This window comes from Bos indicus x Bos taurus, chromosome 22 (assembly GCF_003369695.1).
Source record: "Bos indicus x Bos taurus breed Angus x Brahman F1 hybrid chromosome 22, Bos_hybrid_MaternalHap_v2.0, whole genome shotgun sequence".
Taxonomy (NCBI): domain Eukaryota; kingdom Metazoa; phylum Chordata; class Mammalia; order Artiodactyla; family Bovidae; genus Bos; species Bos indicus x Bos taurus.
In genome coordinates, this window is record NC_040097.1 from 43,897,863 (window position 1) to 43,909,748 (window position 11,886).

General features: G+C 46.0%; 1 protein-coding gene across 1 annotated transcript; it reads left to right on the forward strand.

Annotated features, from left to right (window-relative positions):
• Nucleotides 1-15: 15 nt before the first annotated feature.
• Nucleotides 16-9,878, forward strand: ARPC4 (actin related protein 2/3 complex subunit 4). The gene is made up of 6 exons (XM_027522331.1): nucleotides 16-200; nucleotides 2,685-2,803; nucleotides 4,018-4,129; nucleotides 5,425-5,520; nucleotides 6,466-6,636; nucleotides 8,968-9,878. Exons 1-6 carry the CDS (start codon nucleotides 198-200, stop codon nucleotides 8,971-8,973), a joined length of 507 nt encoding a protein of 168 aa, XP_027378132.1. The 5' UTR covers nucleotides 16-197; the 3' UTR covers nucleotides 8,974-9,878.
• The last annotated feature ends 2,008 nt before the right edge of the window (nucleotides 9,879-11,886 follow it).

Consider the following 11,886-nt stretch of genomic DNA (forward strand, 5'->3'; position numbering starts at 1 on the left):
AAAGCTACTAAGACAGTCCTAACGGGAAAACTTCCGAGGGACCAAATGTTCTTAGCTTCCCCCTCCCCCGCTCGGAACACAGATGGTACGGTCCGGACGTCCGGGCGGACACTGCGGCTGCGCTTCTGGAGAAAGGGCAGGCGTCGCGGGGCTGGCCACTTCCGCACTTCCGCTTTCCGGCCCAGCCAGCGCCCGCGATGGTGAGAGAGCCGGGCCTCGGGCCAGGGACCCCCACTCTTCTGTCTCTAGGCTCTGGGTCTCGGGGAGATGCGACTTTGCAACGGAGAGGCCCTGGGCCGAGGGATGCTGGGGGTGCGGGGGTACCCTGAGGCTGGGAGAAAGAGGGCGGGGCAGGGGCTGAGGTGAGGAAGGGGCGAGCGGGGGACGCGTTCGTAAGAAGCAGGCTTTGAGGCGTCCTATTCTGTCCTTTGAAGCTGGTGGGGGATACTGAGGCAAGAAGGGAAGCCAGAAGTGACTCCTCCTCGGTTTGTGGTAGCGCTTCGAAGGCACGTAGTAACCTTATAGCCCGTAGTAGGGCCGCTGAGGCATGTAGTAGGGATACCTCTCTACGCAGAGTAGACCTTCACTAAATACACTGTTTTCTTTCTCGCTTGCTTGATCCCACAGTTCTCTGAGGGAAGCCTCCGTACTTCCTTATCCCACTCCTCACGTTGCCACCAGCTCATACTTTTACCTCACTGAAGGATCTCTCTTTTGCTGCCTCCACGCAGACCCTTTCCTGGTCAGAATTCAACCGTATTAGCCTTAATATGGAATGTTAAGCTCTGATGCCGCTGACCTTTCCCTTTCAGGAAGTCATCCCTTTTGATAATTGTGGGTGTTTCTGAACGTCAATTGAGAGTTTGGCTCACTGCCTTCCCCTTCTTTATCCTCTTCCTGTCGATACCTATTTAATGTACAGGTCTTCATGAGCATATAATTTATGATAACTTCTAAATCTGCCTTCCTAGCTCTCTTTGAAGGTTCACCTGGATATCTTGAAGACACCTTGAAATTAGGCGTCTGGATTAAAACTCACCTCTCCCTAAATTTGCTTGTTCTCTTGTATTCCTTATTCTTGCTCTGTGTTTTCTTACCTCAACTAGAAACCTGGGATCTTCTTTTTGTTTTTGTTGTTTAACTGAGGGGATGCCTCTTGATTTTTTTAAACAGCATACTTGTTGAAGTATTACACAAGGTGCTTACTCCATTTGTGAAAGGGCAGACGTCATAGGGTTGACCACCTAAAATGTACCTTTTTCAGATTTGCTATGACCTTTGACAGATACAATCTTGCTTGTCCCTCATTGCCCCAGGCCAGGCTCTCATTACCCGACTTAAATAACCCTCTCTGCTGGCTCTGTCACTTCCCTCTCCTCCAATCCATTCTCCACAAAGTCTCCATGCAGCTGTAGTTGTGTAACTTCCTCCTCAGAAAGCCCCAGAAGTTCCTTATCACTTTTAAGAGAAGAGCTAAACTCAGTAGCCTGGCATTTGAGATTCCTCATGAATCTGTGGACCACCATTTGCAACCTCATCCATTGAATCTAAAATGCTTCCTGGCAACATTGTACTCATTTCTACTTTAATGCCCCTATTTGTTACTCTAATCTTGTTATTTTTTCATTCATTCACTTATTGTACAGAAACTGAGTAAGAGTGTATAGGAAAGGTACTGACTGAGCAAGTTGCAGGGTATGTAAATTTGAATAGAATAGATATGGTCTGTTAACCATGGAGCTTTCAGTTTAGTAAAGGAGAAAATTACTTTTCTTGGAGCTATTTGAAGGGTGTATTATCGTAAATTATAATAAGTGCTATGAAAAGGGAAGTCCAGAAGGACCTCTGAGGAAAGAAGAGGCCTTCTCTGAATAAGCCAAGATCTAAAGGATGACTTAGGCAAAGAAGGGGGAGAGAAACCTGCAAGATAGATGGTTCAGCATGTGTGAAGGCCTGGGGTGAGAAAGAACTTTTAGCTAATACAAGGAATTGAAGATAGTCCTTTGTTGCTAGATGGCATTTCCTCTACCGGGAATATCATTTTTGTTTTTATCATTGTAAAATCCTCCTAATGCTATTTCCATCTTCAAATCAAAACCAGTTTCTTCTGCAAATATGATTTGTAAATCTTAACTATTTCACATTTTACCCATTGTATCATAGTTAACTGTCTGTCTCCCTGACCCGGTTGAACTATGTAAGGGTAGAAATGGTCTTAGTCATTGAATTCCCAACCCCTCGTGTGCCTGGCACACTATAGATATATACATTTGTTGACTCAAAGGGCAGATTGAAGACAGTCATTCACCTGTGTGCCTCTAGACCACAGTTTCTCAACTTCAGCACTATTTGGAGCTGAATAATTCTGTTGTACATTGTAAGCTATGTAGCAGTGTCCCTGACTTCTGTCTATTCAGTGCCAATAACTCCTACCCAACCTCAGTTGTGAAAATGAAGACTGTCTTGCCATTGCCGTATGTCCCCTAGTAGGCAAAATGGTCTCCTTTTGAGAACCACTGTTCTAGACTTAAAATGAAAGACATCTTGAAGGCCTAGTCTGTTGTGTTCACTGTAGTGTCTGAGAGCCAAGGACCTCAGTACTGCCTGGCTCCTGTGTAGCTGGACTATGGGATCAGCGGATTTTGTGAGACAGAGTTTGATTGTCCCTTGGGGTTTTCCTCCAGACTGCCACTCTCCGCCCCTACCTGAGTGCCGTGCGGGCCACACTGCAGGCTGCCCTCTGCCTGGAGAATTTCTCCTCCCAGGTCGTGGAACGACACAACAAGCCGGAAGTAGAAGTCAGGTATGGGAGGAAAGGGGCTAGGGGGTGATGGATGCAGCACCCAGAGATGACTGTTGTCAGAGGGGGCCATAAACTTCCATCCTGGAGTTGTCACAACAACTACAATTCACATTTTTTGTCTTGCTGCCAGGTAAATGATGGTTCCCAATTTGAAGTTCAGAAAATTGGGTCTCAGTGGGTTGACAGGACAAAACTCGGGAGAAGCTACTCTGGAGCCAAGATTTGCTTGACACAAGTTGTGACTTCTCAACATAGGGCCATTTGGGAAATATCTCCCAAGGAGGTACTGAACCCTCCAGCAATTTAAGGAGAAGACTTGAGAATTGAGTTATCTCAGATGCCATCTCTGCTCTTCTCAAATTTGAAGATCAAGGATCCCTCCCCTCAAAAAACAAACAAACAACTGGACTCCCATCCCCTACTACAAATATTCTATACTTTGGATTATTTTATCTGATTTATGTTTTGTAAGTAAATTTTTTTTCCCCATTGACGTTTAATCTGGTACATATACAACTGAGATAAGGATTGTTACCACAGTAAATTGATATGATTTGAATGTAAGAAAACTGACATGATGTTAAAATGTGTCCTGTTATGCTACTTAACATATATGGTTTCCACTAGGCATTTTTAAAGGATAATAGCTCACAGACACCACCAATACCGTTAACTACCGTCAGAGGGATCCAGAGGCATCAAAATGGGAACTGAGTTGAGAGGGGTCATAATTTTGAATAAGTGAATTATTCTGGATTGATTATTAGAGGAGGCCAAACTGTTTGATTTTAGCTTGTCCTTATCTCTAAGGGGCAGGCTCTCTCATTCCCTAAACAGGGTATGGGTTTGCCCATAGTTAAGAAAATAGGAGCTGTCATTTGTAAAGCTCCTACAATGTGCCAGGCTCACTTGTTACACACTTGACCCTTTTTGATGTGTTTCAAATGAGGAAGTTGAGATTCCAACAGATAACTTGCCCAACGGAAGTAACAAAGGAGGCTGAATTTCAGAACCTTTTCACCCTGACTCTAGAGCCTGTGCTCTTCTGCTGGAGAACATGCTCTCTGGCCCCCATCTTGGAGCACCCTTGCTTGTGAGTCTCTTATTCCTTGGACTCTGTGGTCCCAGATAGTGATTCTAGAACCTGCCATGGAGTCTCCCTGACCATTCTGTTCTTTTATAGTACAGAGACCTCTGTCATTTTGTGTTCTCAGGAGTAGCAAAGAGCTCCTGCTACAACCCGTGACCATCAGCAGGAATGAAAAGGAAAAGGTTCTGATTGAAGGCTCCATCAACTCTGTCAGGGTCAGCATTGCTGTGAAACAGGTAAGCTCACCCTAGATCCCCTGCCTCCCTGGGGAGGCCAGGGACCCCTTCTGTAAGAGGTCAACATGCCAGATTCAGGGTGCAATGAAACCCAGGTTCTCTTTCCAGGAAATGATTTGCTAAACTTACCAGATCAGTAGAATAAAGGGAAAGCCTTATCTTCTAGGCTTTGCTCTGGATTAGACGGCAGGTAATGTAGCAGCCAGGGCTATGGGCCAGTTTGGTGTTAGGTCATAAAACTCTTCCTAATGAATGAAGAATAAGTTCAGTTCAGACAAATAAGTAGTAATGGTATCCATTTGATAGCCATAAACTCCAAAAGTGAGATTTAGGGTAAGAAAATGAAGTGTAGTTTAATGTTTCTTCATTGTTTCACAAATGTCTGACATTCCCACTACCCCCATTATTTCTTCCATGTTTATGGACCACTTGGCTACTTCTTTACTTAATAGATTTCTTTCAATTAACTTATTTTCTTTTACTTAAATTTACCATAAAAAGAAAAACAATATGCCTTGCCGAATTGAGGACAACACTAAAATACAAGCACATTGAAAATAAAGCAGAGTTAGAATTTTGCCTCCGGAAAGCTCTATCCCTAGTGCCTGCTCTTTGTTAAAAGAGGAGATTAATAAATATTGGGAGCTTTTAAGGTCTTGCCAGCCCGTAATACAAAATTCTTTCATCAGAAATGTTGAGAGTTCATCAGGGAAAAACTTTGGGGATTGTTTGATGTTCATTGTTATTAAAGTGGAGAGCATCTAAGGTTATCTGACATTCTTCATAGTGTGTATCACTGACTGGAAGATGTAGCATTAGTGAAATGAGACTGGAAAGGGCAGATTTGAATATAGATGTGGATTCTGGAAGGATTGGATAAAAGATTGGGGCTTGCCAGGACCTCCCTAGTGGTTCAGTGGTTAAGACTCTGGGCTTCTACTACAGGAGACTTGGGTTCGATCCCTGGTCTGGGACCTAAGATCCTGCATGCCACATGGTGTGGCCAAAATGTGTTTTTAAGTTAAAAAAAAATAAGATTTGGGTTTGTCAGAGTTACCTTTCTGGAATGGGTAAAGGCAAGATCATGATAATGCCCCATTAAGTTGGAGAGCTCTAATGTAGTGGACCTTCCTTTTAGCTGGCAACCAGTTACTGCATGATTCAGACTTCAATACCCAACCCCAGTGTCTCTAGCGAATGTGGGGGAAATTGGGGTCAGAAGACCAGGCTACAAATTTCTATTGGCCTTTAGGGAATGACTTTAGGGAAACACATTTCTTCTTTGCTTTTACCAGGCTGATGAAATCGAGAAGATTCTATGTCACAAGTTCATGCGCTTCATGATGATGCGAGCAGAGAACTTCTTTATCCTCCGAAGGAAACCAGTGGAGGTGTGTGATCCATGTGTTGGTAATACCCAGAGTTCACTACTGAGTCCACTGCTAGTGGCCTCGGATTGTTTCTAAAACTGAGATTGCTTGCTCCTCAAGCTGTAGGGTACCCACAGCCTGAGTTGAGTATTGGTCTTCATTTTGGCTGGAGTAAGAATAAGGGGAATCAGCTTAGGAGGTTGAGTCTGTCTCAGCTGTGGAAAAGGCAAAAAAAGATGAGGTGCATTGCTCACCTTCCCAGAGCCTATAGTGTAGTGGCAGAAAGGGCATGACGAATCAGAATTCTAAATTCTGCCACCAACTGAGTCAGTCTCTCAAGGCCACAGTTAATATGGGGTCAGTTGTTGCCTGACTTTGTACTTGAGCGCTCACTACAGATTCTCTGCCTGCTCAACTCCCTGCCGGTCAGTGACTAAGCAACTGCCACACAGAGCAGCGGACACCATTGTCAGACACATTAGTTGTTGGCCAAACTCGCCCTTATCCTGAGCTAAAATCTCTCCTGTTCCTAGATCTAACCTCCAGGGCCACCAAGAATAAATAAAATTGCTGTTCTACACAGTTTGACCTATAGTTAAAAACCTCAATCCGTCCTCCCACAGCATTTTCTTTTCTCTCTGGACTAAATGTTCCTGTTGTTTGATGAGATTTTTCTGTAACAAGATTTCAAGTCCTTTCACTCTCCCTTGATTCATTCTGAACACAATTGTTTATACCACAGATAGTCTGCCAGACAAAATTCTCAATTGGGATCAGTTGATCCACCTGTTAGTTCCTTGGATCCAGCATACACATCGCCACCAGAGCAGATGGGCTGCTGCCTGAAGGGTGTGTAGCTTGGGAGGTCAGCTGGAAGCATGTGGCTGAGTGACATAGAGGGCCTGGCCAGTGAAGTGCCCCAGGATGTTGATTCTCTCCCTCCTCTCCACTGTCTTCCTTCCCTAGGGGTATGACATCAGCTTTCTGATCACCAACTTCCACACAGAACAGATGTATAAGCACAAGTTGGTGGACTTTGTGATCCACTTCATGGAGGAAATTGACAAAGAAATCAGTGAGATGAAGCTGTCTGTCAATGCCCGTGCACGCATTGTGGCTGAGGAGTTCCTTAAGAATGTAAGTGGAGTGGCCTTCCTGGTTTCCTTACAGAAGTAGAAAGACCTAAAGGTTGTGCTGAGAACTTAGCATCTGGTGGGGAAATGGTGCCAACTGTGCATAAATATTTTCTGAGGCCTCTAGGAACCCTGGTGGGCAGCAGGTCAGCCCCATGCTTTGGTGTGGGAGGGCCCCAAGGTTCATCTTGGAGAGCTATAGAGCATCTCCAGGGCCCTGGGTAGTGCCTCTCTTAGTCGTTCATTTCTACGTCTCAGAATATATAGAGTCCTTCCATGTATCTTGTTCGTCCCTGAGTGAGTCAAGTTAAAGCCACATGTGAATTTTCTGGGAATATAGGGCGGTTAATCATAGTATAATTCCACTTCTCAAACAGACTCGAATAGTTTCCTTCAGCATCTGTTTCTCAGGCTTAAAGTCATGATTTCTTCGCTCTGTTTTCCATCATTTTCATGGCTTAAGTCCTACAGATCCCTCTTCAGTTGTTTGTGCCTTCCTGACAGAAAGGACTGCAGCCCTCTGAGGAGGACAGATTGTTTACATTAATGAACTGATGACACAGTTCTTTTTTAGACATTCACAGCATGCCACCTTTTTTTTTTTTTCTTCTTTTTCCAAACAGTCTTTGGTTTGTTGACATGTTCCACTCAGAATTGACTATGATCCCTAGATGGTAGAAGTAGTGTTTACTCCTACCAGTGCATACAGGTCCAGCCTAGAAGGAGCTCAGGCTCCTAAAAATGGAAATTAAACCCACTTCCCCTGGGCTTTAATTATACCGAGGGCAGGCAGTGTACAGAGTAGCTGTGCTGTGCACCCAGGGGAGCACGCTTGTTCAGGTCACACAGGTGGCAGGGTCAGACCACCTTTGTGTGCATCCGGGTCCACTGCCTCCTCAGGCATCTTACAGAACTTCTTGACAAAGCCTCAGTTTCCTCAACCCTGAAATGAGACTGTTAATTAGTATATACCTTTTCAGTGTAGTTGAGCATTAAATGAGGAAATGTGTATAAAGCATATCACTTGGTACATAGTAAACTCTCCCTGTATTATAGCACAAAGGTTATGTGGCCAGGGCACGGGCAGGCCTCTAAATTCAACTGAAGAAAATGAAAAATAGTTTTTGTCCCAATTTAGTATTGGCTCATTCATTCAGTAGTCATTTAGTTGTTACAGTAATTGCATTTCTATAGTAACACAGCTGAAAAAGTACATATGAGTATTTCAGGGGAAAAAAAAAAGACTTCCCATGTGGTCCACTGGTTAAGACCCTGCACTTTCAATGCAGGGGGCACGGGTTCCATCCCTGATCAGGGAACCAAGATTCCACATGCCACATGCATGGCCAAAAGAAACATCCAAAAAGCCAAGTATCAGCAATATCTCATTTAACATCTAAAACAGTCTTTGAATCTTTATCCTCACTTCATGGATGTATCAGCTGGGCTCTTGAAGTTGTCACATATTTAAAGTGCCTCAGCCAGTAAGTGAAGGTACCAGGACTCAGTTTTTCTGACTCACAAATCTGAGATAGTATCATGGCATCTGGCAGGGTGACACACTCAGGTACATGTAAGGCTCAGGCCATTATGTGCATGAGTGAGGTGGGTTCTGTGGGGACCTAGGGAGCACATGCCTCACCCTAGGAGGGTCACCACCACACAGCTCCAGCCCTCTGGCTTCATCAAAATAATTTCAGAATCTGGATTTGTGTGCAGTGTCTTCTGTTTTTTCAAGGTTGTCTAATTCATATTCATAGCAACTAGTTCATAATCTTTGAAACACTGTGATCCAGACAGTGCTCATCTTTGGGCTGAGTTTAGCAAGTGGGCCAGAAGTCCACAGCATCTGGTCTATAAAATGTCCAGGGCGGGTCTGGGCACTGTGGGGGATATTTAAGGGCACAAAGCATATCCAGGGCCTCTCCTGCTTGGCGGACCCCTCAGAGCTTGATGCAAAGCACCAGCTCCTGGGTCCCTTTCTGAATCCCCAGGCATTTGCACATGAGCCCCCATTTCTACAGAAGGCAACCTCAGTTCAGCAAGCAAGGCACTGTGACAAGGCTTTTTGGTGTCTCCACGGCAAAACGAAGGGGAGCTGTGGAAGAGCCCATGTCACCCATAATTTTTCTGCCTTGTCTAATGCTAAGTTTTAGGGCCAGTGCCTGCTGATTTGGGACCAACTAGCGCATGCCCACAGTGTGTCCTCAGACCTAGTCCTGCCCCACAGAAATGTGAGTATAGTTACAGCTCACAGATCAGCCCCCCTCCCCAGAACAGGCCTGCCAGGATACAGTAATAACCATCATTCACTGCCTCTTGGTTCTCTTGACAGTTTTAAACCACCTGGCTGGATCTCGTGGCCTTCCCCCTCAGGATCCCCCGTGTCTCTGTGAAGTCGTCCTGGAGTTAACTTCCCAGAGCAGTGCAGCGACGGCAGCGGCAGCAGCAGCGGAGGGGAGCTGGGTCAGGGTGGGCATTAGATGCGGGAGGGGGGTGGTGTGCTTGCTCGCTGGGCCACAAAGCAGCAGTGGACCTGCCCCGAGGCCACATGTGCCTGGTCAGGCTGGCTTCTGATGTTCAGTCCCCTGGGCCGGGACAGATTTTTTTTTTTAATGTCTTGAAACTTAAAACTCTGTGCTTGTAGGAGACTGTAACCTTTTTGTCTTTTTTTTTTTTTAAAAAAAAACAATCTCCACCTCCAGTGGCTGTGACTGGTCCCAGTGATTGTACCTTACTGGTCGCTGTGGGTCTGGGCGGGCCTGGAGCCAAAAGGCGACTACTGTTCCTCCCCGGAGCCATTCCAGGTGGGGAGGGAGGGGGGTTTCAGGCTTGTGTTCCTCTCCCTCGTCCTCCTGTCTCCTTAGGCTCAGTAGAAGCGGTGGGGACCCTCTACCAGCTTCCTGAGCCCTGCCTGCAGTTGGCCACCCAGCACTGATTGGGGACAAGGGCTGAACTGCTGGCCACCAGCCACACCTAGGAAGGAGCTGGGGCCTAGAAGCTAGGCAGCCTTCGGCCTCAGGGGCCGCTTCGTGCCCTCCCAGCTGGGAGGGGTCGCTGTTTCGCCTTGTCTGTCAGTGCAGTGCCTGTGCTAGAGGTGGAGAGGTGAGTCCTCCAGAGCATCCCTGCCAGGACCTCCTGCCTGCTCTGGCTCCTCTGCTTCCCCGCTCGCTGTACCTTTTCTTATTCTGGTGGGTCCTCCCTCCCCCAATTAAAGTCTCTTTTTGCCCCTCTGGGGCTGCATGAGGTCTGTGCTCTGTGTGTATATGTGATGAAAGGAGGTGGAGCTGTTCCTTAAGACCATGTGGCAGGCACTTGGGCCTGGGGGTCCCCACCAGAGACAGCCTTGTGATTGGCCTCTGACAGTAGCCCTGCTGGAAGGCCCTAATCCGAGAGACCCATTACAGTCCAGGCTGCACCCATTTCTGAAACTGCTCTCTACCTGTATAGAGTTTTGACCCTTTTCACATAGTGAGCTCATGTGGGCTAGAATGTAACAGAGAAATAATCCCATTTCATGGCTAAGAAACCTGAGGTATCATGAGATACAGCAGCTTGCCCCAAATCTCCCAGCTAGTGAGCAAGAGGGTGGAATTCAGATGTAAGACATCTGCCTCTACCTGTGCTGTGATACTGATCACTAGCCACATGTGGCTATTTAAATTATTACAGTTAAAATTTAAAATTTATTGCCTCAGTCCCACCAGTGCTCAACACTTACATGGCTGCTAATGCTTACCACATCACACGGTCGTAGATAAAACATTTCCATCATTGCAGAAAATTCTGTTGGACAGGATTAAAGCCTCTTACACCTTGGAGTAAAAAAAAAAACCAAAAACTTATGTTTGAGTCCTATTCTTAAGAATTTGAGCAAGTTATTTATATTCTGTGCCTCAGTTTCTTAAATCTATAAAGTGGAGATAATGTCAGTCTGACACAGTACCTGCCATTACAAGTAGTGAATAAACAATGACTGATCTTTCCACCAGCCCAGTATCCAAGCTGTTGGTAACTTCCATTGTGCTGGTTGTGGGGGGTGACATCCCTGTTTCAGACTTGGGGGCCAGTGGAAGTGTTGCATATGTAAATAAAGAGGTGCATTGAAGTGTTTCATGTTCACTAATGGAAGTCAGTGGGAGCCCACAGGGTGTTATCTTTATGGAAGAGGATGCCAAGAAAAGTTTGAGAAGAGTTGGGCTCTGCCGAGTTTTGAAAAGAGTCTTCCATATGGCCAAAATGGGTCTCTTGAAACAGGACAAGGTACTGTTTAAAGCAAGGAGGGGTTGGGGGTGGGGACTGCTCTCATCCCCTTTATGACATTACCTCTGTGACCTCCCCCTCCTGTCTTGCAGAATTAGGTGTGCCCTTCTGTGGGGCACACGGCCATGGCCTAGCTTTGCAGTGATTGTTGCTCACGTGAAGGTGCGGTGAAGCTGGACATCCACTAGAGTATGGCAGCTGCTCACTCAACCCTCACAGGACAGCAATGCCTGGGTGAGCCAGCCAGAATTCTAGTTTGTCACGGATCCATCTCCCAGGGTTCAGAGCTAAAACCAAATTTGCTGGCTGATCAGAACAGACTGGATGGTCTCCAATCAGCCAGTCCTCTCCTGAGGGCATACCTTTTGGGAAGCCCAGTCATTAGCCGCAGGGTTGAGAAAGGGTGATCTTAGTGGTTGGGGTTGACTAGAGAGGTCTGTGGAGGACCCACCTTCACTTGTGTGAGCCAATCTATCAGTGATTGACAGAGCTGGGTTCCTGGAATCTGCTTGAGAGGGCATTGCTAGAGTTTGCCTCTCACACTGTCCATTTGGTACTTGCATGACTGATAGGCAACCCTTACAGACTTGTGTTTAAGAGTGGGGCTTTGGAGTCAGACCTGGGTTCCAGGGCTCTGCTATGCGATTTAAGGCAAATTATTTAACATCTTGGAACCTTATTTTTCTCACCTGTGACATTTGAGGGTGTAACAGTTTTCATACTGTTTCATACAATCCAAAAAGGTTGCTTGCTGTCTTGTCTTGAGGGCTGTTGCATAACTTGTTTTTTTGGTAGATTGAAACGATACTTATTTTCTATTTCCAAGTGCTGTCTTTTTTGTGTGTGTTTTTTTTTTTTTTTTTTTTTGCGGGGGGCGGGGGGGGGGGGAGGGTCTGGGGGTTCTGCCCTTTTATTTTCCCCATAATACTGCCCTGGCTTTCAAATCTACCCCCAAGGACCTTACCCAAGCTCCATCTGCCAGGAGCTGCAG